Here is a 26,382-nt window from a genome sequence, read left to right as displayed (position 1 = left end):
GTAGTAACCCACTTGATGAGCAAACCCCACAGTATTTTTGGGCACTACAGGGATCTTTAGCTTAAGTGAAAGAAGCATTGCTGCAGAGTAAATGGGGGAAGCTAAAAACACAAAAGAGTAAAGTTCAGAGAGAGAGACAACCAGCTTAACCATAAAAGTTATAACTACACCAAGAGGGCTAAACAAACATACAAGATACATTATTAAAGATTAATACCTGAGGTAAAAAACACAGAGAGAGAGAGAGAGAGAGAGATCTCACCCACTCTATGGAGCTTGAACTGGTCAGGGTTCCCAAGTGATGGTGGCAGCTCAGGGTCCTAAGTGCTAGGGACAGGCAGAGCCCCCAGCACGATCAGTGAGGAGATGGAGTTCCAATAGAACTGATACAGAGTTTCAGTCAGTGCATCAGAACACTTACTTGAACATAGGTAGGGGTTTTTGTAGAGAAACAACAATGGTTCAAGGGAGAACACTAGATTTGTTTATGGGTAAACTGATGACTCAAGGGTTTTCTTTAGGCAAGACAATAGGAGCTGATCACTCTTGGCTCTGGGTGGTGTTTTCCTCCAGGGAGCTCACAATGCAACTAGGCTGCTTCAGTATTTTGGATATCAGCCAAGGATTCATTACTAGAATTGGTCTGATAACTGCTGAGCTGGATGTGTGCAGGCATAGGTTCATTAATATCTGGAGCAGAGATCCCCCATGATGCAGTGCTTCCCTGCTTTTCTGGTCCCAGAGTTCAGTGCGGTTCTCTGTTCTCCATTCTGTATGCAAATAGAGATGTCTCCCTGTCCCATCTTTCATGCAGATGAGGCTAGGGGAGTTGTCTCTGTTCTTCATTTTGTAAGCTAATGGAGAGGTCTTAATCTTGTTACCCTTGTCGGGGCGGGGGGGGGGGAGGGGGTTAGGTGTGTTTCCCAATGCCCTTCACTGCTCTCTGCAAGCCTTTTCTCTGATCGGTTTTGGTTCAAGGAGAGACTGGTGGTGGTGCGGGGTGTCTTTCATGAGTCGGACAGGCTAGATACTGCGTCCTGGTTCCCCAAAAACACAGAGCTGACTGGTATCAGTGTCCCCCTCCGATTCCTCACCATACCCCACTCACAGTGGTTATCCTTGGTCAGCGAGGAACAGGGTTCAGAGGTGCATCTATGGAAGTTCATTTCCAACCCAGGGAAGAAGGCACTTTGCTTGTTCTGCCATCTGAGCACTTGTTTGGCCTGGCCACCCCGCCAGCCACCGCTTTGCTACTTTTGCCAGCCACTCCTGCCGGCCGCCCATCACTTACATTCTGCTGCCACCTACCTCTCTCCTGCGACTTCTGGAGGTCAGTCTTTTAGCTCTCAGCAGGCTGGGCAGAAACACTGCCCCACCACAACTGATTTCAGTTCTTATTGAGTACTTAAAATAACAAAAGGCTCCTAATGAAGTCTATTTAGCTCTATCTTTGAACAGTGAGGTGGGACAAGTTAAACCAGACTGGGGACCTCTTGGCTGGGACAACTGTCCCCAACTCCCCACCCCTCCTACTTTCGCAGGGGTCTGGCATTCGAGCCCCAGACTTAGCGAGTTCCTTTCAGCTGAGGGTGACCCCTTCAATCAGGGCAAGCTCAGCACAGTTCTGCTCCCCTTTAGTCAAACAATGAAGATAACATTTCATTACTCCTGCATTCAGTACTAAAGTGATTGTAACCCAACACCAACCAAAGCTGATCACTTGGAGCTACTACACAGCTCCTGCCTGCTAGATACCTATGCAGAGTAGTTGTGTGCATGTAAATACAGTTTGCTCCTGAAGTCTCTCCCGCTCCCCAACTAGCTGTCAGGGGAGAGTTCTTTCAGACCCTGCTTACACATGCTTTCAATGAGCACTGAAGAGCAATGACACTGTACAACCTCAATCACCTTCCCCCACGCTGATCCTCTTTCTTCTCTAGAGAAACTTATTTTAAAAAAATAATTAATTAATTAAGGCCTGGATTTTTTTCCCCCAACAGTCAGAATACTCTACCAATTTTCACAATCCTAGAATAACTAGATGTTTTGCTAAAATGAAAAGCAATGAGCTAAAAATGTTAATCTTTAAATTGTCATCATTAGGTTTCAGAGTTATTGTCCAAATGAGATGAACTGGGGCAAGTCACACCAGCTAGAGTTGTTCTTTCAGGCGTTCTCTCTGATAACACTGCAGTGGTTTAACATTCTAATGGCTTTCTTCATAAGCCTAAGGGTAAAGAATTTTTCTTTAATTAAAGCTAAGATTCTGTAAAAACTGATAGTGTTCTACAGAAGAGCACTGCTTCTGCACAACACTTTGTATTCACACTGCATGGAGATCTCTGGTTTCTTCTTTCCAAGTATACTGTACTATGACCATCTGGGGCTTTTGTATAGAGATCATTTATCGCTATATTTATCTCCAGACTGTTCCTGGATTCCCTACATTATACTGAAATACCATCTTCCTCTCACAAGTCGAACAGAAACTATCAACTGAGAAGAGTTTGTTTACTAATCAATAGGGACAGGGAAATATTGAAATGTTCAGAGTCTCAAGTTAGAACCGTTGCCAGAATTTTCAGACATATAAAATACTTTCTATAGCCTGTTATGTCTGATATAGATAGACTGCCAGAGAAAGGTCATCCAAATCTAAATCATCAATAGTACAATGGTGACAGAAGATGTGAAAAACAATTACAGTACTGTCATAAATATAAAGGGAAGGATAAACCCCTTTGAAATCCCTCCTGGCCAGGGGAAAGCTCCTCTCCCCTGTAAAGGGTTAAGAAGCTAAAGGTAACCTCGCTGGCACCTGACCAAAATGACCAATGAGGAGACAAGATACTTTCAAAAGCTGGGAGGAGGGAGAGAAACAAAGCGTCTGTGTCTGTCTGTATGCTGCTTTTGCTGGGGATAGACCAGGAATGGAGTCTTAGAACTTTAGTAAGTCATCTAGCTAGGTATGTGTTAGATTATGATTTCTTTAAATGGCTGAGAAAAGAACTGTGCTGAATAGAATGACTATTCCTGTCTGTGTGTCTTTTTTGTAACTTAAGGTTTTCCCAAGGGGATTCTCTATGTTTTGAATCTAATTACCCTGTAAGGTATCTACCATCCTGATTTTACAGAGGGGATTTCTTTACTTCTATTAAAAGTCTTCTTTTAAGAAAACTGAATGCTTTTTCATTGTTCTCAGATCCAAGGGTTGGGTCTGTGGTCACCTATGCAAATTGGTGAGGATTTTTACCAAACCTTTCCCAGGAAATGGGGTGCAAGGGTTGGGAGGATTTGGGGGGGGGGAAAGACGTGTCTAAACTAAGTTTCCCAGTAAACCCAGTTAGATTATGGTGGTGGCAGTGGAGATCCAGGGACAAAGGATAAAATTAATTTGTACCTTGGGGAAGTTTTAACCTAAGCTGCTGAAAGTAAGCTTAGGAGGTTTTCATGCAGGTCCCCACATCTGTACCCTAGAGTTCAGAGTGGGGGAGGAACCTTGACAAGTACACATGCTCTTTTCCCCTTAGGACAAAGAGTCTGATGCTATTCCTTTTTCTTATACTAAAAAGATGTAACTGATTCATGTTCTATAGCATAAATACACAGCTTGGTTTCTGTTCCTTTATAATAGTTTTTAAATTGTTCCATTTATGTAGAATAGGTAAAGTAGTTAAAGTATTTGGTTTCAGAACATTTCCTTAGCCCAAAAGCAGGATCACCACAAGTAAACCTCTGATACAGGCCCTCTTCAATACATAGATTCTACATGAGTGAACTTTGTAAAGATTTGAGGATGCACTAACATGCACCTCTACTGTTATTTAAAACCACCATTACTCTGCTTCAAAACAGTCAGGTGTATATTCCCCGAAGGGAACAAATGAATTTTGTCTTTGGAGTGAAGTTTATAAGTCCTGTCATTGGAGGCACATGATAGCTGAAAATGGGCAGGCATCATTGCCATGCTGAGACTCAGGCTCAGAGCCAATTTCCAATAGCAAGTAAAGATGTGATTCTGAAAAGGACAAGCAAAGGTAACCCTAAGTGCTTCTGTTGTTAAGCACTGAAATGGGAAGAAACTCAGTAGTTTTGGTTCACACAGGGCCATGCAAAAATATCATTCTTCGGTTTCAAGAGATGCAGTTCAGATTCCGAGAATTTCACTTTTGAACAAACCCAAAAAGTTAAAGCAAGAATAGTTGAAATTATAGTTTAGTGCTTGCTTTCTGCAAACATTCAAATGATTGCTTTTTACTTGCACAACTGCTAGCGAAAAGCATATTTCAAACTCTCATGCACAAGTGTTTATGGTAACCAAAGTGAATGTCTAACTCCCGAGCATGAGTATTTATGGAAATCAAAGGTTAAACATATCAGTAAACAATACAGACAATGACCTGACTTCCACTCTTCATAAATAGGGCCACACCCCATACTCACACATGGTTATGTTGTGTCAGATTGTGCACTATGACAGAAATGTATAGTTCATCAAATGCAACACACTTGGTAAATTTTAAATGGGGTGGAACACTACCTAAAAAAATCCTTTGATAGAGACCTGGCAAAGAGTAATTTCAATAAGACATTTCTAATCACACCCTTTGCAATTACAAATGAAAATTAAATGTAAACTCCCCACTTAACTAGTAAAATGGCCAGCTTAGTATTTTTAGAAAGGATGCCTTGGACAAGCCCGGTAGGGCCCAGAAATAAAAAGGTTTTCAATTGTCTAAAATGCCCTAATCTTGTTTATATGCTACCCCCTCCTAATCTACCAACTTTCCCTGAGAGATTTAACACCATGGGCTCTTCTTTAAGTTCTCCTGAGTTATGTTCATCCAGTCAAGTAGCAGAAATTGACCCATCACAACTAAGCAACACAACTTGAATTTCAAATACTGAATAGCAAGTATTCCCATTTTAAACACTGAGTATGTCTACACTGCATAGAAGGTGTGATTGCAGTTTGGCTAGGCACACCTGCACTATCTTTAATTTAGCAAGCTCGGCTAAATGTAGCACTGAAGACGTGACAGCATGCATCCTCAGCATGGGCTAATAACATTAACACATTCCCAGGATTCTGGGAAGGCTTGTACAGCCTGCACTTAAACCCATGCTGTTAGTTTTAGCCATGATAGCTCAATTGAAGCTAGTGTGCAGGTATGCTTACCCAAGCTATAACCACTTACCTGACTGCAGCGTGGATATACCCACTGTGACGGGTTCAGTCACAGAGACCCCCTTGGGACTGCCACTGATATGCTAAGATGACCTCTGAGCCCATTTTCCCTGCCAGCTTGGGACTCCAGAACCCTTCCTTGTTGAGCCAGACACGCTAGCCTGCTGCAACCCAGACTCAAGGTCTGGTCTATGCCCCCAAAGCTGCAGACATTAACCAAAAACTGCTCAGTAGGTCACCTATCTCCAGCACCCAGACATCCAATTCCCAATAAGTAACCCCAAATAAATCCATTTTACTCTGTATAAAGCTGATACAAAGTAAACTTATAAACTGTCTGCCCTCTATAACACTGATAGAGATATGCACAGCTGTTTGCTCCCCAGGTATTAATCACTTACTCTGAGTTTATCAATAAACAAAAGTGATTTTTATTAAGTATAAAAAGTAGGATTTAAGTGGTTCCAAGTAATAACAGACAGAACAAAGTAAGTCACCAAGCAAAATAAAACAAAACACGCAAGTCTAAGCCTAATACATTAAGAAACTGATTACAGACAAATCTCACCCTCAGAGATGTTCCAATACGCTTCTTTCACAGACTTGACTCCTTCCTAGTCTGGGCCCAATCCTTTCCCCTGGTACAATTCTTGTTAGTTCCAGCAGACATCTTACGTGGAAACTAGGGGTTTTCTCATGACTGGGACCCCCCCTTTTTCCTGTTCCACCCCCTTTTATATCTTTGGCACAAGGCAGGAATCTTTTGTCTCTCTGGGTTCCCACCCCTCCTTCTAAATGGAAAAGCACCAGGTTTAAGATGGCTTCCAGTTCAGGTGACATGATCACATGTCACTGTAAGACTTCATTACCCACTGGCTGGCACACACCTATACAGGAAGGCTTACAAGTAAACAGAACCATTTACAACCAATTGTCCTAGTCAATGGGAACCATCAAGATTCTAAACCATCATTAATGGCCCACACTTTGCATAATTACAGTAGGACCTCAGAGTTATACTTCATATTTTCAGTTTTAGATCCAAGAATGATACATACATACAAATATGATGAACACACTTGGTAGATTATAAGCTTTGTAATGATACCTTACAAGAGACCTTTTGCATAAAGCATATCCCAGTTACATCATATTTTTACACTTATAAGCATATTTCCATAAAATATTATGGAGTGCAACGTCACACCCACTGTCTCAGATAGACATGTTCTGAGGAGGTTTAAATGAGAGATTAGCTAGAATGAAAATATAAATGAGGACTGGGTAACCTGACCCACCTGGAGCTCTAGAATTGGAGCATAGGTGGCAGTAGAGCATACCACTAGAATGTTCAAATTGCCCTCTTTTTCTCTAAGTAGGTTCTTTCAATTCCAAAGAAAGACTTAAAAACACCAGCTGGGTAACCAGCGCAGCAATGCATGTTTTAGTCCAGATCTACACTAAGGAAATTCCCACGCTTATATTTAGATCAGTAGACTTATAGCAATGCAAACTCCAAACACAGAAAAAGAAAAGGAGTACTTGTGGCACCTTAGAGACTAACAAATTTATTTGAGCATAAGCTTTCATGAGCTATAGCTCACTTCATCGGCTTATGCTCAAATAAATTTGTTAGTCTCTAAGGTGCCACAAGTACTCCTTTTCTTTTTCTGTGTTAGGAGTTTGCATTGCTGTAAATCCACTGATGTAAATACAGACTAACACGGCTGCTACTCTGAAACCTGTCCTAACACAGAGATGCTCACCAGACTTGAGGTGTGTCAACAATGCAATCACAAAGCAGCTAGAAATATCTGAGGTAGCTTTAATCTAGTTAGTTCAAGTACCACAGCAATGATGCTGTGGCAGCAGGGTCTCAGCATGGGCCCTACAAGTCCTGCTGGAATCCTGGGTAATTATGCAGGTGGGCTAGTCCAACTCTTGATGGAGTTTAGACTCCTAAGTGTCTAAACCCCTGTTGAAAATAAGATTTGGGGTCCTAAATTAGTTAGCTGTTGCAGTGCTGACTGTAGCAATGCCTAACTAGCTTTAAATGTGGGCCTTCTTCCTGCCTATTGAAGCTGGGCTGTAGTTGTACTAACGGCCTACAGATACGATAGAAAGCTCTATAGGTCATACCAAAACCCCATAACCATCTAGCTCTCCTTTAAGTTTTTTCTTCACTAACAAAAAGATGAGGATGAGGAAAAGGATTGACTTTGTGACAGCAGGGGAAAGCTGGAGTGGCATCCCTTTTATGATAATACAGTTTGCTCTTTCTTCTCTAGCACATTTTAAATAGTGAGTACTTTTTACTAAAGAAAGATTACCTGTAAAACTAAGAATGAGAAACAGTCATGCTCCCCTAAATCAACACACCTCCCCAAGTCTGATTGATTATGTTGATAAATTAATCAATCTGGCAAATCCTTCTGCAAATATAGGGTGGAACCCTGGCTCTATAAAAGCCAATGGGAGTTCTGCCACGGACTTCAACAGGAGGGGGCAAGATTTCACAAAAAGTATTTAATAATTCATAAACTATTTTTCATTAGATGCATTTTGTTTAACATATAACAAGAAAATCAAAGTAATTTGCATTACATGCCCTTAGCCATGCTTTTAAGAAAGATTCATTTTATGAACTTAATTTTCAATAAGCTCTTTTTATTTATTTTCAGAAGATATTATGAAATTAGAAGTGAAAAATTTCCAAGTGACAAGACTCATACTGGTTAGAGAGTAATTTTGCTCTGTACAGCAATACATTTACTTTGTTTTTTGTGTGTAATTTACCCATACATATATGTATGCAAATTATAACATTTGTATAAGAGAAACATAATCCATGAGAAACCACATAACATTCCAAAACTGACACGTATTAAAACTATGACAGCTTGCTGAATTCCCAATATATTCTTCCACGTCTGTCAAAAACATTGTATGGTTTTATAATAGTCAGTAATGCATATAATTAAATACAGAGTTAATTCTGAGAAGAAAAAAAGACAAAACAAAAGATTTCAAATTTCATAGCACTGCACATTAAAGAGACGAGAAAAATTAAGTCTAAATGCTACTATGTTACATGCTTATAACTAAAATGCTCTATATACCTACATAAGCATGTAAGTAAAACTATGATAAACAAACCTACTTAAACCTTTGGTTCTGTGAAAACAGCTCAGCAAAATACATGTTGCATTAAGTGCTTACAACAAATTATTAGTGAAGCAGGAGTTTAATCAAAGCTGTATGAATCCAAATACTTTAGGCTGCACACCACATGTGATGCTTCTAAAATCCATGTTGGTCATTGGTCCTGAGCCAAAATGAATGACATTTTCCTGCCTATTTAAACTAAACAATAGAAAAAAGGACAGTGTTCTAACTTCAGGGTCATTACAACACAGCAGTTACGTATGAAAATTTCATTGATCAGAAATGGCCACAGAGGGGAGCTATTTCTACAAGAATGGGTTTTACTTTGTCTTGTTAGGCCTTGGTTTATGCTAAATAAGAAAGCAAGCAATAAGGAAGGAAGTTAGTTTTGGCTTAGAGGCAGCAAAATAAATAAAAAAATTAAAAAAGAGATCCACTTTTCCTATAAAACTATTATCAATCCTATAGCTGACATTAACATGAAGGCCAGCGGTCCATATGAAGAGAAATATTCTTTTCTTTAACCTTTGTCCAGCTTAAAATCTGTTTACATTCTTTCACTATAAAATCAATTTCACAGCTGTCTGGTAATAGTTTAGACTACAAATACCCAGATTTATATCACTTTTCCTATTCTTTCCTCTGTTTCATTTTGTTTCAAATCTCAGGTCATCACAAACCTAAACATTTTTTAAAAGAAAGCCAGTCACCTAAAACTTCTGAACTCTTAGATCTCCTTATATAGTATTAGTGTTCTATAATTGTTTTACATATTAACATTTCCCCTTAATCAATAAACAGATTACATCATACAGAATTTACCTTAAAGCTTTACTTTAAAACTATTTTACTAAGGGTCATTATAATGGGAGTATCAACTGAGAATAGTACAGAAAAATGTCAGATATAAGGCTGTGAAATCCGTCAACAAAATTTGACACAAAGTCCCCCACAAATCAATCCATGCTCTCTATATGTGCAGCAATTCTTTGGCACACTTGAGTAAAAGAGGAAGACGCAGTCCTAATTCTGAACGTTCACATTTATCTGGGTTTATAAGGGATTCTGAAAGTTACATGAACATTTTCCCTAACTTAATATAAACATAGACAGATGAAGAAGAAAAACTTTAAAGAACACTGAGGATAGAGATGGAAAGACAATGTGATCAGTGGAAGAAAGGATAGAGGAATCTAGCTAAAGCATATCCAACAAGCTCATCACGAGCATCTATAGTCTTTTCAGTAGTAAGGGGAGAACTTGATTGCCACAAGTCAATGGCTGTCAAGAGTCCATAATACCTGTAGCTGATTGAAAAGCCAACACTTTTATTAAAAGAAAAGGAGTACTTGTGGCACCTTAGAGACTAACCAATTTATTAGAGCATAAGCTTTCGTGAGCTACAGCTCACTGCTCTAATAAATTGGTTAGTCTCTAAGGTGCCACAAGTACTCCTTTTCTTTTTGCGAATACAGACTAACACGGCTGTTACTCTGAAACCTGTCATTAAAATCTCTCTGAACCTGTCTTTACCATTGGGGGGGGGGGAACAACATTTTGCAAGAAAAAAATGCTCCAAGCAACTTCAGTAACAGCCCTCAGAAATGAGTGAAAATACAGGGTGACCAACGCAGCTCAACAGTACCTTGGTGCAGTGAAGGGGCTGCTCCGGCTGCAGCGTGGGGGTGTTTTGCAGGCCAGTGTCTTGGAGCAGTGCAGGGGGCAGCTCACGCTGCAGCGTGGGGGTGTTTTGCAGACGCTGGGGGGCAGGAACAGGCCAGGGGCAGCTCACCAGAGTTCTGTGCCTGGGCACTTTTGGCGACAACTCATTTTCTTTTGGCCACACCAGCTAAACAAGCCTGCCTGGGATATGCCTCCAGCCAGATCCATGGGGAGCAGGCGTGATAGCGCTGCAGTGAGCCCCCACCGCCCCTGGTCTGAGATGAGGGCTGCAGTGGGGGCCCGGACACCCCTTTCCCGGCCTCAGGGAGGGAGGGCAGGGAGGCTCCACCCCAGCACCAGCCCACTTTCTCTCCAGCGGCACTGGGAAGCTGTTGGAGCGCTGGGAAAACAGAGGAAACCCCCGCCCCTCACCCCTCATTGGCGGACTCGTCCCTCGAGAACATCCAATCCCCAGCTAAGACCGTTCCCTTGGCAACCAGTAAACTCTCCGCGGCCTAGCGGGCTCGCGTGCCGGGAGAAGCCTGCCTGGAGCCGACTCCACTATTGACCCCCCCAAACGGAGCCCCCCCAACATGAACGGCCGGGCTAGCTTGAGCGGCAAGCCCTACAGCGCGGGGGTGCGCATCGCCAACTGGAACGAGGACACGTACTTAGAGGAGGTACCGGAGCCGCTGCCAGTCCCTAGGATGCTCCCCCCCCACCCCCTCCGGCGGGCTAGGGGCGGCCCCGCCTTTCTTCCGTCCCCATCCCCCGCCCCGCCGCATTTTGACCAGCACCCTCTACCGCCCCCCCCCCCCAGCCCCTTGGGTTAGGCAGCAGCAACCCTAAAGCCGGGTGGCGTCCTGCGCGGAGGGGGCATCCCGGTTGTTAATCCGGGGTGGGGGGTGGGAAGGAGACCGGGTAGCAGGTGCCCAGCTCCTTAATCCCTAGAGCGGCAGGGCGCTGGGTGCCCATGGCGGCTGGGACCAGCGGGTTCAGCCCGGTCTGTGACTCCGGCTCTGGGAAGGGGCCAGCGGGTCCCATGCAGGCGCTGCTGCCAGTTCAGGGGGGAACCTTCTCCCGTGAACCCGGGAGACTCACTCCCATCTCATTGTGGCTTGGGGCCTGACTACACACACTACAATATTAAATCGACCTCATTTACCTCCGCATACAGCCAGTGATTACATCGCTTGGGCACGTCGACTCTTGGCTCCTTGGGTCGGCGGTGCGCGTGCTCACCAGGAGCTTGTACCGCCCGTACTCCGTGTGGGGCACTGTGGGGCGGCTTTTGAAAGCCAGTTGTTCCGCGCTGGAAGTTTTTCCCTCAGCAGTATCCGTAGGGCGCCGGCTCTGGCGCCCCCTGGAGTGGCGCCCTCATGGTGTGGTATAAGGGGCCCCACCAGCTCCCTCCACCCTCAGTTCGTTCTTGCCGCCAGTGACGGTGCTAGAACATCTGCTGCTTCGGCTGGCATTGTTTCGTTTTCTGTTCTTGTGAACTTTGAAAACCTGTAGTAGAGTTGTATGTAGTTAGTCGTTTCTTAGTTACCTTTAGTAGTAGTTCTCAACTTTTCGTTAGTCCCAAACGGGACTGAGCCAGGGGACCGGGCATGCCCTGGTCCCCAGGCTTTAAGCCCTGCGATAGCTGCAAAAGGCCTATGCCTGTCAGCGATCCACATACCAGCTGCCTAAGGTGCTTAGGCGAAGGGCACATAAGTGACAAGTGCTGTATCTGCAAGTTCTTTAAACCTAAGACGAAGAGTGCTGAAAGCACTCCTAATGGAGTAGGCACTCACTCCGGCACAGGAGCAGCGATCCGATTCCACACCAAGTACTGCGGCCTCCATGCATAGTGCTCTGCCAGCGCCGTCCATAAGCTAGCACTGGTCCCCTTCCATGGCTCTGGGGAAGAAGACGAAAAAGACTGGGAGGGGAAGATCTCCTACCTCCTGTAAGGGAAAGGAGAGGGCTGGGGATGAGCCATGACCTGTGCTGGGCAGCTCAACACCCCCTTTGAGAAGACGGGCCCCAGTTGAAGTTGAGCGGTGCAGCCCATCCCATGCTTTGCCTGCAACCCCAGGTAACGGTGCAGGCCCTAGGCAGCTTCAGGTGCCGTCAATGCTCAAAGCTCTTCGAGCAGCTCAAGAGATCCAGATGCTCCCAGTGCTACCCACACCAGCTCCCATGTTACCCGGTCTCGGGGAAAACCCACGTTGGGACCTATGTGTGACTCTTTACCTTAGCGGTACCGATCCCCATCGAGAAGGATGTCCCGCCAGCATTTGTCCGCCCAAAGCTGTCACGCTTCAGGACTGGAGAGGCAGGCTCAGCGGAGCCCTCTTCGGTCCCCACACCAGGGGCATTGATCAAGGGACTTGAGGCATACCTCGCTGGTAGATTGGTGCAGACCCTCTGAGGCATGCACCACCCAGCAAGAACTCTGGGACCGGCCCCGACCGTCTCCAAGGGCCAGGGACTGATCCCGGGACTGATTGGACACAAGAGACCGCCGATCACCGGGCCATCATCACCTGTCTCCAAGATGGAGGTTACCCTACTCAGAATGATCCTCCCAGCAACTGGCCCATAGTAGCTCTCAGTCCCGTTCAACGTCCTGGTACCGGTCGAGTAGCGTGAGGCATGCTCACCAGGTATCTGATGCAGATCCACCGAACGCTGTAGGTCCCCAAGAGCCCGATCAAGACAGTCTCACTTGGGCAGGTCAGCTTTGGGACGCAGCAACCAGCACCGGTTGGACAAGAGCCACAGCTCAGCCCAATCCTGGTCGCCCAGTAGTGACCACTCTGCTGGTAGCTCCGGCTTGGAACAAGGTTCCTTGACTGTGGGACAAGCCCTGGTACTGGCAGTTCTGACTACATTATTAGCACAGAAACCTGTCCCATGGCCCCAAGCGCAGTGGCCGGCGCCATGGTATTCGTGGAACCCTTGGGGGTTTTCCCAGGCTGCCCAATCAGCGTTGGGAGCCTCGGAGAGGCCAGCAGCCTCGGTATCCCATCCCCCTCTGGTGCACGAGGCTTCAGGGGGTAAGACCCCACAGGTCCAGGAGGACCCAGGGGAGCAAGCTGCTGGCCACCAATGGACGTGGAGGTTCGCGCTGCACTGGCATCGTCCTCGTTCTCACCGGACGAAGCTATCAGAGGGTCTCCTCACCCAGTTCCTCAGGATGATGCCAAAGCGCACCAGGAATTTTTGAAGAGGGTCACTTCTAACCCGGGGTTTCAGGCAGAGGAATTGGAAGAGCCCTCGGACTCTCTGTTTGATGTCCTCGGCTCCTGCCAGGGTGGCTCTACCCCTTCATGAAGGGGTTTCCAAAATCCAAAATGCCCTGTGGCAGACCCCTCTTCTCTGCCCCCATCTCTAAAAGGGCTGAACACAAGTACTTTATGCCAACCAAAGGGCATGAGTACTTATACTCCCACCCAGCCCCTAATTCCCTTGTGGTTGAGGAGGTTAACAACAAGGAGAGGCAAGGACAACCCGGGGCCACCCCCAAAAATAAAGACTTGAGGAGGCTGGATCTCTTTGGACGTAAGGTTTATTCATCTTCCAGCCTTCAGCTGAGAGTGGCCAACCACCAAGCCCTCCTTGGCCAATATGAATTTAATATGAGGCAAGCCATGGCCAAGTCGAAGGGTTACTCCCCGAGGCTTCCAAGAAGGAGTTCCGAGCAATCCTCAATGGAGGCACGACTGCGGCCAGGGTGGCCCTCCAAGTGGCATCCGATGCTGCTGATGCTGCTGCCCACACTATTGCTTCCGCTATCTCCATGCGGCAGGTCTCTTGGCTGCTCCTCTCTGGGTTGTCCACCAAGGCCCAGCAGTCAGGACCTGCCCTTCAATGGTGGGGCCCTATTTGCAGAGCAAACAGACAGCAAGTTGCGTGGCCTGAAGTACTCCCGCACCACCCTGAAAACCCTGGGTCTCTACGTCTCAGCCCCGGCGCATAAGCGCTTCAAACATCACCAGCCTCAGGGCCAGGGGAGCCAGCCTCAACAGGACCAGCCCCATAAATGAGCCAAAGGTTACAAGTGCCGCCTGAGCCACTCGCCTCCACTCGTCAGGCTCAACCCTACAATAAGCAGGGGTCCAAATGGTCGTTTTGACGATGCGCCCAAGGGCGACCTACCAGCCTATTCCCCGGATCCATCTTTCCCAGTGTTGTCCGACCGCCTTTCCACTTTCCTCCCGGTGTGAACCGCTATAACTTCGGACCACTGGGTCCTCAACACAGTGGAATGGGGTTATACCCTCCAGTTCCTTTCTACCCTCCCTTCTCACCTGCCTTCCCCGTCCCTCTTCAGGGAGCCCTCTCATGAGAGTCTCCTTGCACAGAAGGTACAGAGGTTACTACAGCTGGATGCAGTGGAAGAAGTTCCTCTGAAGTACAGGAACAAGGGGTTCTATTCCTGGTACTTTTTAATCCCAAAGGCCAAGGGCGGTCTATGGCCCATTCCGGACCTGTGAGACCTCAACAAGTACCCACAGAAGCTAAAGTTCCTCATGGTCTCTCTGGCTTCTATTTTCCCCTCCCTGGATCTGGGAGACTGGTATGCGGCCCTCGACTTGAAGGACGCATACTTCCACATAGCGATCTTTCAAGGACACAGACACTTCCTCCGGTTTGCGGTGGAGCCCCACCATTACCAGTTTATAGTCCTCCCATTTGGCCTGATGACAGCACTGAAGGTGTTTACCAAAATGCATGTTGGTAGTAGCGGCTTACCTCAGGCGCCGGGGTATCCAAATCTACCTGTACCACGACGACTGGCTTGTCAAGAGCAGCTCCAGGTCTCAAGTCCGAAGGGACTTCTCCTTGCACCACAAGTGGTCACTCCATCCAGAGGTAGCCTGCATGATCTTCGAAAGGTGGGGAACTCCCCAGGTGGACCTGTTCACTACCAGACAGAACAGGAAATGCCACCAATTTTGTTCTCGAGAGGGTCTGAGCAAGGATTCCCTCTCCAATGCCTTCCTCCTGATGTGGTCAGGGATCCTGATGTACATGTTCCCTCTGATTCCACTCATCAGCAGGGCCCTGGCAAAGATCAAGAGAGACCAGGCGCAGATTATCATGATCGCTCTGGCATGGCCTCACCAGCATTGGTTCGGCACACTCATGATCCTTTCAGCAGCCCTTCCCTGGCCCCTGCCCAACCGACCAGATCTGTTATCGCAGGACCATGGTCACCTCTTACACCCCAACCTTGGGTCCCTCCTCCTCTTTGCATGGCTTTGCATGCTGTGTGGCTGCACCTGGAGAAATGGACCTATTTGGAAGGAGTCCAACAGGTCCTCCTGGAAAGTAGGAAGCCCTCAACTAGACTGATTTACCTGGCCAAGTAGACGAGGTTTTCCCTCTGGGCATCTGAACTGTTCATCTCTCCCTTGCATTCCTCCATATAGACTGTCCTGGACTACCTGCTCCGTTGGAGGAACCAGGGCCTAGCACACACTTCCATTAGAGTGCATCTTGCAGTCATCTCTGCTTTTCATCCACCAATCCAAGAACAGATGGTGTTCTCCCATGACATGACAGTCAGATTCTTGAGAGGGCTGGAGCGACTCTTCCTGCAGGTATGGGCTTCTGTCCCACAGTGGGATCTTAACTTGGTCTTCTCTAGGCTGACTGTCCCGCCCTTTGAACCTCTGGGTTCCTGCTCCCTTTCCCATCTGTCATGGAAGGTCACGTTCCTGGTGGCGGTGGTATCGGCAAGACAGGTCTCGGAAATTAAAGCCTTGACCTCAGAACTGCTGTACATGGTCTTCTACAAAGATACGGTTTGGTTGTGGCCCCACCCGGTTTTCCTGCCAAAGGTGGTCTCCACCCTCCATATGAACCAGGACATCTTCCTCCCGGTGTTCTTTCCCAAACCGCACAAGACCAGTGAAGAGAGGCGTCTTCATGTCCTGAACGTCTGGAGGGCCTTGTTTTTTATTTATAAAGTTCCAAGCCTTTCTGTAAATTGACTCAACTCTTCATCGCTACAGAGGATAGGATGAAGGGTCATCCAGTGTCCTGGCAGAGGATTTCCAATTTGATCACCCTGTTATGACCTGGCAGGGGTTCTGCCACCGCCGATTGTCAGAGCCCACTTGACGAGAGCTCAGGCGTCTTCGGCGACCTTCCTGGCGCACATCCCTATCCAGGACATCTGTAGAGCTTCAGCATGATCCTCTGCCCACATATTTACTACTCATTATGCCATCACTCAGCGGGCCAGGGACTACGCTGGGTTCAGCAGAGCTGTGTTGCAATCTACACATCAGTGAACTCCTACCCACCTCCAGGGCTACTGCTTTGGAGTCACCTAATATGGAATGGACATGAGCAAGCACTTGAAGAAGGAAAGACAGTTACCTGTTTCGTAACTGGTGTTCTTCGAGATGTGTTGCTCATGTCCATTCCATGACCCACCCTCCTTCCCCACTGTCGGAGTTTCTGGCAAGAAGGAACTGAAGGTGGGGGGAGCCGGCAGCGCCCCTTATACTGCGCCATGCGAGTGCCACTCCAAGGGGCATCAGAGCCAGTCCCTTACGGATACTGCTGAGGGAAAAACTTCTGGCACCGGTGCATGTGGCGAGCACACACACCTAATATGGAATGGACATGAGCAACACATCTTGAAGAACACCAGTTACGGAAAAGGTAACTGTCTTATGTAAGCAATGCAGTATCTACACCAGTGGTTTTCAACCTATTTACCATTATGGGCTGGTGCACCTCTCTATGTGTTATATGGGCCACATCAACACAATATATATATACTACCTGTAATGGCCCGATGGATGTCATATGGGCCACAGTTGTGTGCTATTTGGTCTGCAAGCGGGCTGCAGGTTGAGAACCACTGGTCTACACTAACACCATGTTGACCTAACTACATCGACATTGACTCTATCCTTCTCATGGAGGTGGAGTTATTAAGTCTGCGTAGCTGGGCAGTTATGGCAGTGTGAACGAAATTTTTGTGAAGACACTTACGCAGGGCAGGTCTATACTACGGGGTTAAGTCGACCTAAGTTATGCAACTCCAGCTACATGAATGTACCTTAGGTCGACTTATAGAGGTGTCAACTTACCTTATGCTTCTTCTTCCGGTGAAATACCGGAGTTGACAGGAGAACGATTGGTGGTTGATTTAGTGGGTCTTCACTAGACCCGCTAAATTCACCCCCAGTGGATCGATCACCGCACGTCGATACCCCGGTAAGTGGAGTCAAGCCCATAGATAGGTTGACGTAAACTGCCTTAAGTCCACCTTACACTGTAGAGTAGACCAGGCCTTGGTGTAAATGGGAAGTAACTCCATTGAAGTTAATGGGTTTACCCTCAGTGTAAAACTAGTGTGAGATCAGACTCAGGTTCCTGGAATATTTGTGAGCCACCTGCCACAGAGGCACCTATACGTTGATTTCCACCTAAATGGGGCCCTTTTAAAAAAATATTTAAATTGCATTTAAAGCCAAGATGATTTTAAAAAGGCTGGATACTATGTTTAATTTCTCACTTTTGTTTTTGAACAGGACCTCTTGAAAGATTTTTTGTATAAAAGAGAAAAAGGTGAACTTCTCATACAGAAATCAAGGAGACTTAAAAATAATCTTTTAAAGCAGGTAATGAGTTCTTAGCCTTTCATCCATTCCGCTTCACCGCTTATAAAATGTTGTTGCAGTGAATCGTTAGCATCTGTGTAGTGAGAATACGATGTTTTAGCATTCTGTATGATACAGTACAATAATTTCAATAATTTTAAAACAAATTGAAACAGTCTATACAAATCTATGTATATTTTAACTTAGATGCAACTATCAGTTTCGAAAGATGGATTTATTCACTTTGGAGACACTGTGATGCTTTTGAGCCCTGAAAACAAGAAATCACCTACGGAGAATTACTCTGCAGCGTGTGGCAATCTAACTTTGGCTGTTAATCCAGATGATATAACAGTACATACGTCTGAGTCATTGCAAGTCCCCTGTGGAGTGAGTGCAGTGAAAAGTGTGAACCCTCTTGGTCGAAATGCATTTCATATCCTAAGGTGTGGAGTCTTGCATTCAGTAGATTCAGTAGTAGTTAAACCCTTGTTTTAAGGTTTGATCTTATTTTGTGAAATAGACAATGAACTTCCTTAAAAATGAAACTCAATGTGTCGCGGAACATTTTATTGATTTCAGACTAATGGCTTAATTTTTATTACACATTAGGCCCGATTCTGTTCTCATGCCAGTGTGCATCCAGTAATTCCAATGAAATCAAAGAAATTACATCAATATAAATCTGGTGCAAAAGCAGAATCAGTCTCACTGTATTTATTTTTCATAAACTAACAAATATTTTAAAGTTGAATAAATTCTACAGCTTATTTTTGACATAGAGCAATATTTTTAGTTAACAAAGCATTTACAAACATAACTAGTTACCTTGCATGGATGTTATGAGAATTAGTTAAATCTTACATACTTCCTTCTTCTGTGCAAGAACATAAAAGAGCAGAGTGGCTCTCTGCCCTGACATGCTAAAAGTTGAGCAGTATCTCTGGATAGTTCTTCAGAATGTTAGAAAAGATGCCATACTTAAATTGTAAACTGTTTGGGGTAAAGGCTGTCTTTCTATTATATGTGTACATAGAGCCTACCACTTCTATGTAGATAGGAATGTTTTCATGAACTAAAAAGAAATTCCAAAAATATTTTTTTATTTATTTAAACATTCTCTGCTGTGGGTTTAAAAGCCAAATGTTGTATCATTGTGCTAATGGAAGGGAACTAGATGCTGACATTGACTGGAAACAAAAAACCTGGATCTGTAAACTCACCAAAATCTAAAAAAGTAAATAAACGGCATAAATTTTGTAAAGTTAAGTTTATTTTTAAAATTATTTCAGAATTGATAATATAGATAAGGGAAAAGATGATGTAATTTTAATCTGATGGCCTAGTCATAACCACTGAAGTGGATGAGGGGGACATGTTGTTTCCCTGATAAATGTAACTACAGGACTAAAGCATTTTCAGTTTCCTATCTTTTTATGAGGTTGTACCACTGCCTAGCAGTGCCCCTTTAACAAAATATATCAGTGTTATGGAATAATACTTATGATCAAAGGAAATGAGTTAACGTTACTGTGGCAACTTGACTTTTGAATATAAATTCTCAACTTTGACATTTCATTAGCAGAGTTTATTTTTATTTTTTGCATTGAAATGGATGATAAATCGATATGAAAACTAAACAACATGATAAATTACAGGGAAACACTCCTTTTGCTTTTTGGCAGGGCTTTTTCAGATACATGAATTAAACATATAGATTGGGATTTTCAATGGAGTCTAAGGGAATTAGGTGCTGAACTCCCTCTGAATTTCAACAATATTTATGCACCAATCTCCTTTGAAAATCCCAGCCTATGTGTTTAATGTATGCAGCTGAAAAATAGCATTGAGAGCCTAATTTTCCACTCTGAGGATTACATATTTATGTAGTAAATTATTTAAATTCCAACTCTTTCTATAATGTATTTTCTAATAGCAACCTTAATAATAAGCAGTGACACCAGCCTCTTCTATAATAAATAATTCTGAACACACACACACATAAATATATATATACACACACACACACACACACCAATGCATATGGCATATTTCAATTTATATGGTTCTTTTCCTATGTTAACAGTGTTGAAGGAAATTCTATGGGTGAACCCATTAGATTTGGGCAGAATTTTGGTCTTGGGGCAACAGGCGGTTTTACCGATCAAATGGTAAGTCAACACAGGTGTAAACTGAAATTGTAGTACATATTGATACTATAAATTAGGTTACTGTACATATTTTGCATGCTATTTTTGTGCAATAAAATATGCAATAGTTATTACTAAGCAAAGAATGAATCTGGAGCACTTCATGTGAGGAGAGGGGATTAGCTATATACTGTAGAGCAGTGGTTCTCAAACTATGGGCGCCGCTTGTTCAGGGAAAGCCCCTGGCGGTCTGGGCCGGTTTGTTTACCTGCCGTGTCCGAAGGTTCGGCCGATCGCTGCTCCCAATGGCCACGGTTCGCCTCTCTAGGCCAATGGGGGCTCCAGGAAGGGCAGCTAGCACATCCCTCAGCCCGTGTCACTTCCCACAGCCCCCATTGGCCTGGAGCGAAGAACCGCGGCCAGTGGGAGCAACTGCACTGACTGTCAATTGAGTTAATCTGCACTTACACCAGTGTAATTGAGATAAGACTCTGGTCCCCTGTCTCCTGGCCAGTAATAGTGTGACTGTCATTTGGTCATATTCATAGCATATATGTTTAGCTATCAATATATTAAAATCTACAGTTAACATTTGCATAGAAGGTACCCTATAGCCAAATCACCATCCTGTATGAATAAACTATTTGGGGCTTTCAGAAAAAAATCCCCCTAAAAACAAATATTTACTTGCATTTCCTTATCATGGCTTGTCTCAAATGCAACACCTATTCAGAGAGCTGTACCAAATTTCTAGGGATCAGGAATGCAGTCCAGGACTATGAAACTCAGGTGATTTGAGTGAGGGACATTTTAAATATCTCATGAAACACACCACAAAATGCAGGAACGCTGATGTTTTAAACTCTGCCTTTAAATGAATTGAGAACAAGAGACTCTCTCCTGCAAATGGAAGAGACTTGGCAAATCTGGAACCTGTGAATGAAAGTCTGTATTTTTTAAAGTAAGTAAAATGTTAGTGTCTCAGTCTGAGTCAGGCAGCAGGATTCTAGTAAATGTTAATATTGTGTCTGTTCAGAAGACAGGAAGAATGCAGAATCAGAGGACAATGTACAAAGCCACTATAAGTACCACTTATAAATTTTTTTTGGCCGAGCAACCTTGCCTGTATCTTTGTAATCACAGTGACCTTTTGGAATGCAGATCTCATTTATATATCAGTGCTTAACTTCTATAATCTCACTCTTTTTGAAGTCACTTGTTCAATTTGAATGCGGCACACTATTCATAAGCTCATCAGTCATGTAGTGTCTGTTATAGTTAAGAGTTTTGAATTCAGGAGAATTGACTGACTGACTTTTCACAAAGAATCTGCTCCTAGTGTTGAAAAAACAGTTGTTTTTTATAACTGCTATATGTTTGGGGTCCAATCCAATGCTCATTTAAATCAGTGAGCATTGGATCAGCCCTAACAATAGAAGTACATATTTCAACATCAGAAATACAATACTACTTCTGAAGTAAAAAGGTAACCCCATGTTTTTACAGGTATTTTTTGTATACTCTTTCATGTTGGTCTTACACTTCTTTGCTTGCACAGATATACAACTCTTCTTCACCAATTTTTTTTTTTTTTTTTGATTCTGGAATAAAACAGACTCTGTGCTCAAAAAGAATAATTTTTGTAAACAATTGTTAAAAACTAGTTGAGTGTTTTAAAATTATTTTATATAAATTTGTGACATTGCTAAATGCAAACAATTGTTCTTTTTTCTGTAGTAACTTAGTAGTTTAATCATTTAAACTTATATTGCCATTCATGTATGTTTCCATTTACAGTTATATCTTGCAAGTGACCATAAATCATTTGTGAGATTTGCTAAAAAATCATACCTTCAGCAAGTGTTTTTGACAGATGAGCTCTCCTATCTGACTTGCTGGCAAGCTACCTTTTTGGATCCACAGCTGCGTCTTGAATATGAAGGATTTCCAGTTCCTGTAAGCAATTATATAGAAAGTAAAACAATAGTAAATATTAAGAGTATTTAATTAATGCTATCGATAAACCATTTAAAAGAAAGTTGCACCCATTTTATTGTCTGCAGTATTCTGAAAGTCATGGTGAAAAGCAAATTTTTCCATATATAAAATGTTAACTGTTATTACGAGGGGAAACAGCCTGACAATGATAGCTAATTGTTAGAGCAGGAGGCTAGGATTCAGCACTCTTGGGTTCCAATGCTAACTTTGGGATTGACTTGCTGTGCAATTAGGATAAATATTTTGGCCAAAATTTTAAAAAGTGGCCATTGATTTTGGGTGCCTCAGAATCTGGAGCTGAATTTGTAACCCCCTCCCCCCCTTCTGAATTTCAGAAGCACCGAGTATCTGCAATTCCACTTCTAACAGTAGGAGCTGTGACTGCTATGTACTTCTGAAAATGAGGCCCACAAAGTTCCCAAAAATGGAGGTACCCAAAATCAGTGGCCACTTTTGAAAATGTGGCTGCTAACCTCAGTATGTATCTGTAACTTGGATGTAATACCTACCTCACAGAGGTGCTGGAAGCTTAATTAATGCTTCTAAAATGCTTAGAGATCCCTCAGGTAAGACCTTTATAGTTCAAGGGAAATGTGAAGTAATGATATTATATTATAAATATAGCTGTTCCTCCACTGCCAGCCACTACTTCTGGTGTAATATATTTCTATTAAGTTTCTGACTCTCAAAACCTGGTTAAAATTATGTAATTGATTTAAGATTATATTCTCTTTTCATGGCAGTTTTAAAAATATTTTTAAACAGGTTAATTTAAGATCAATCCTGTTGCACTTTAAAAATAAATTAAAAGCGCTCTTTGCAAAAATGTAACAATGCAGTAAAAATCTATTTTTAAAAATGCAGAGGCCCCAATTCTAGACTGCTCTAGCACATTTTATTGTGGAAACCAGAAGGATCTCTCCACCAGGAAACACCCAGTGAAACTGGGATTCCTCTGGTGGCATAGGACCATTCCGTGGCTTTACACAGCACTGGAGCATGCCCACGAAGGGAAGAAGTGTAGTGGAGGAGAGAGCTTTGAGCAGGGGGGTTGGACTAGGTGACCTCCTGAAGTGTCTTCCATCCCTAATCTTCTATGATTCTATGAGTGGGAATAGCCAGAATGCTATACATTCAGGTACTGTGGGCTGCTGGATGGTCCCTTGGGGATCGTTGCAGTTAAGTTGTAAAACCAGTTTATTTACACTGGGGGCTGGACCAGCCCAGACAGTCCAGTATCAATGAGGTACAAAGCGGCCCAGAATCAGAGCTTGTGTTTTTAACATGTTATATTCACTAACTCAAAACATTTCACTTGCACAGCAAAAAGACTATTTAACAGCAGTCTTTAAAATGTCTGTGAAAAAGATTCTTTTGTTTGTTCTTTCTCTAGGCAAACACTAAAGTCCTTATCACTCATTGTCATACAAATCGGGGTTTAGCAGTTCCTAGGAACTATTGTCTAAGGTAAGTGTAATTTATGACAATAAAATATCAGGGATGTTTTTCATTAATCATGATATAATGATGTACAAGTTCAGTATAGCAAGAATATAAGCAATGAGACAAGTCACACATTTAGTGAGAAAACAAAAAGAGTGCAGAACACTCTCACTCACTCTCAATTTCTTGTCAGGCTGTAATTCTACCCTGGGTCTGCAATCAATCAGCTCAACCTTTTTCACATTTTCCCCTCAGATTTCCAGACTTCTCTCTTTCTTGGATGGTTCAGGTCCTCCTTTGGATATGCTGACCAATTGTAGTCCTTTATTTGGAGAGAAAGTTGGGTATGAGGAAAAATATATTTTAAAACAATGCAGGAAATTGCATGTAGGATACATAGAACTCTCACAAAAAACAAGTAAATATATTGGTGTGAGTGTAACTTCTGCATTGAATTAGTATTTTGACTCTACATTGTTCATGAGTGTAACAATTCTTTCTCATTTAATTCCAAACAAAATTCAGCTCAGAATCTATATCAGACCCTCATGGAGGCCTTTGAGGCAGAAAGTTTGCTGGGGTGAGGTTGAAATGGTGATAGCCAGGGAGCCTGTAGTACAGCCCCCAAAATCGGTAGAGTTGGCTGGGGAACTGGGTGTTTTCAGTGCAAGCCTATATCAATCAGGCACCTGTAGCACCCCAACTAAAAAGAGCTGCCATTCACCAGTGGAAATTCTTAAGGAAGGCAGGCAGCAGCAACACCTGCTCTTCCTTAGGATGAATGAATACTCCCTGGAGAGCTTTGGGATTTAGCTGGATGAATCTGGACCAGTGCTACCTTTTCCTCTTGGCTTTTGATTTCTAAAATTATAGTTGACAAATAAAGTTTTTTAAAATGCATGAATAATATGGCTTAATAAACCAAAAACAATATGAGAAAAGGTATTTGCAAATTGGTTAGAGGAGTAATTTACAGTTTATAGTGACTCACCATTAACTTTGGAGACAGAGAGAATGGAGTGTATAATCATTATATCTAGCTGTGCTACTATTTTCTCTTGACAGGTCATACTTTGGAAAGGAATATGAAGTCATCTGTCACACCTATCTGGATTCCCATAAAGCTGAAGAAGATAAGAATTACTGGTTAATAGTAACTGCGAATCCCAGTGATGATGGAATTACTATGTTTGACAGACCTAAGCCTCCCTCAGAGGAGACCAGAGAGAGAGAGAGGAATGAACTTTATGCAGGAACATAGAATGTAATAGTCCAAGGTCAAAGAGTTTCATTTTATTTATGCTTTCACAAAGTGAAAATTTTAATTTTGATGACGATAATTAGAGCTTTGAGTGCACTTCACACTTTCTCTATTCACATTCCATTTTTAACCCTAGATTCATTTATTTTATAAGTAGTTATGAAAATCTGCCATTAATTACACTGGGAAACCTCACTGAAGTCAGTGGGATTTCGCTTAAATGTAACTGAGGACAGAATTTGGTCAATAAAATTGGTGATCCATATACAAGCAAGGCTTGATTTTGCCATTTTGACATTCACTGATGGTAACAGATGTGTCAGAAATTAGTAACACTAATGGAATTTCCTTAACTTAACAGTCCTAAGAACTTATTTAACAATTTATTTCAAAATAACCCACTGTCTTCTTTTTAAGGATAATGGATATGTGGTAGTTCCCAAAACATTAAAAGCCAACGGCATGCCAGCTTATCATTGGAATCTTCGGCACTTAAAGACCAACTCAGAGGAACCTTAAGTCAATTGAACTCACTCTTTTCTGTGGTTAGCACAGCATTGCCAAGTGTTCAAAAATCATAAATCAGGCCTCAAAAAATTGGCTTACAAATCATGACTTTTAAAAAAAAATAGTAATGTTTACTAGTAATAGTAAAATTCTTTACATTTGCCTTTTGGATTTCGAGCCTTTAGGAATCACGTATTCAAGCTTTTCTCCACAACTGCAAGGCCTACAGGAATCGTGCAGCTGTCTCTGGGATGGAAGAGCAGCAACACCCTGAAAAGCTATTGGTGCACAACAAGGGGAGGAAAGGGAATTTTTGGCCAAAGGTACTAAGAAAAATCTCTATTCTTATAAAAATGGCGAGGAATCTTTAATGTCCATGCAATTCAGACAAGACCTTGGTTTTTAAAGTTTTACCAAAATAAGTTTCAAGTAACTCTGCAAGGGCTGATTTGACCCTGTCATGGTTCCGAGCTCTATTTCTAGAGTCTGTCTGATTCAAACCCAGTGCCTAGGACTTTTGAACCACTGCCTGCATCCAATATAAATTATCAAATTCTTCTTCCTGGAGAACAAGAAATAAAGACAAAATATTATGAAACTAAGAAAAACTGATCATCCATTTGCGTGCTGCAAAGCTGAAAAGCTACTGATGTTTGTGTACAAATCTATACATTTCATATTGGTCTACAGTACCCAGTGAGTTTTTCTGTCATATACATTAGTTAATTCCAGTCCTTGTAGGTGCAGTGATAACTTTAAAAAGAAAGTAAACAAAAATAAGCACTTGGTTTGCAACTGACTGAATGGGTTGTCTTCTGTGTAACTTTTTTGGATGGTCTCTTGCTGCCACAATAAGCCAAATATATTGTTCATAGAATTGTCCTTTGCCCTTTTCCCATGATCATGCCAAATGGCAGATGATAAACAAACAGATCTGGCTACTGTGATGATTTAGTGGTAATAATGTGCCTGGTTAATGGTCCTCTAAATTTTCCTGCCTCCTTAATCAATCTACAGTTGTTGCTTGCAGTGCTTACAAATGCTAAAAATAAAAGTATCTTACTGTTTGCAGTTATAATCCAAAACCGTAACCTATTTTAACATAGTATATTGTTAGACAAAGAAAAACAAGTGCTTTATAACAGGGAAGAATTTGAATTTCACAAGATATAAACTAGTCGCATACATTTTTTACCTTGGCTATTTCTCTAACAGATGACTCCACTACAATCTAACTCCGTATTTTTATAATGTAATAGCATCATAGAATCATAGAATATCAGGGTTGGAAGGGACCCCAGAAGGTCATCTAGTCCAACCCCCTGCTCAAAGCAGGACCAATTCCCAGTTAAATCATCCCAGCCAGGGCTTTGTCAAGCCTGACCTTAAAAACCT

The 26,382-nt window shown here is 43.0% G+C and overlaps 2 protein-coding genes across 3 annotated transcripts in view; one reads left to right on the top strand and one right to left on the bottom strand.

Annotated features, from left to right (window-relative positions):
* The window catches only part of MESD (mesoderm development LRP chaperone), a 121,819-nt gene extending 111,496 nt beyond the window's left edge, over positions 1-10,323 (bottom strand). The window contains exon 1 of the mRNA XM_084642464.1: positions 9,999-10,323. The gene's annotated coding sequence lies outside the window, so the exon portion shown is untranslated. The remainder of the gene's footprint in view (positions 1-9,998) is intronic.
* Positions 10,324-10,502: 179 nt separating this feature from the next.
* On the top strand, positions 10,503-26,327 carry CFAP161 (cilia and flagella associated protein 161). 2 transcript variants are annotated; one of them, XM_084642461.1, is made up of 7 exons: positions 10,504-10,695; positions 17,560-17,649; positions 17,836-18,074; positions 19,715-19,799; positions 21,576-21,734; positions 23,170-23,243; positions 24,285-26,321. In XM_084642461.1, exons 1-7 carry the CDS (start codon positions 10,609-10,611, stop codon positions 24,478-24,480), a joined length of 930 nt encoding a protein of 309 aa, XP_084498587.1. In that variant the 5' UTR covers positions 10,504-10,608; the 3' UTR covers positions 24,481-26,321. The 2 variants fall into 2 exon arrangements, with proteins under 2 accessions (XP_084498588.1, XP_084498587.1); XM_084642462.1 differs by lacking the exon at positions 21,576-21,734 and having other exon boundaries at positions 10,503-10,695; positions 24,285-26,327.
* The last annotated feature ends 55 nt before the right edge of the window (positions 26,328-26,382 follow it).

Source organism: Lepidochelys olivacea, assembly GCF_965140295.1.
Source record: "Lepidochelys olivacea isolate rLepOli2 genome assembly, chromosome: 10".
In the NCBI taxonomy this organism is placed as follows: domain Eukaryota; kingdom Metazoa; phylum Chordata; order Testudines; family Cheloniidae; genus Lepidochelys; species Lepidochelys olivacea.
This window is presented reverse-complemented; position numbering and strand designations above follow the sequence as displayed.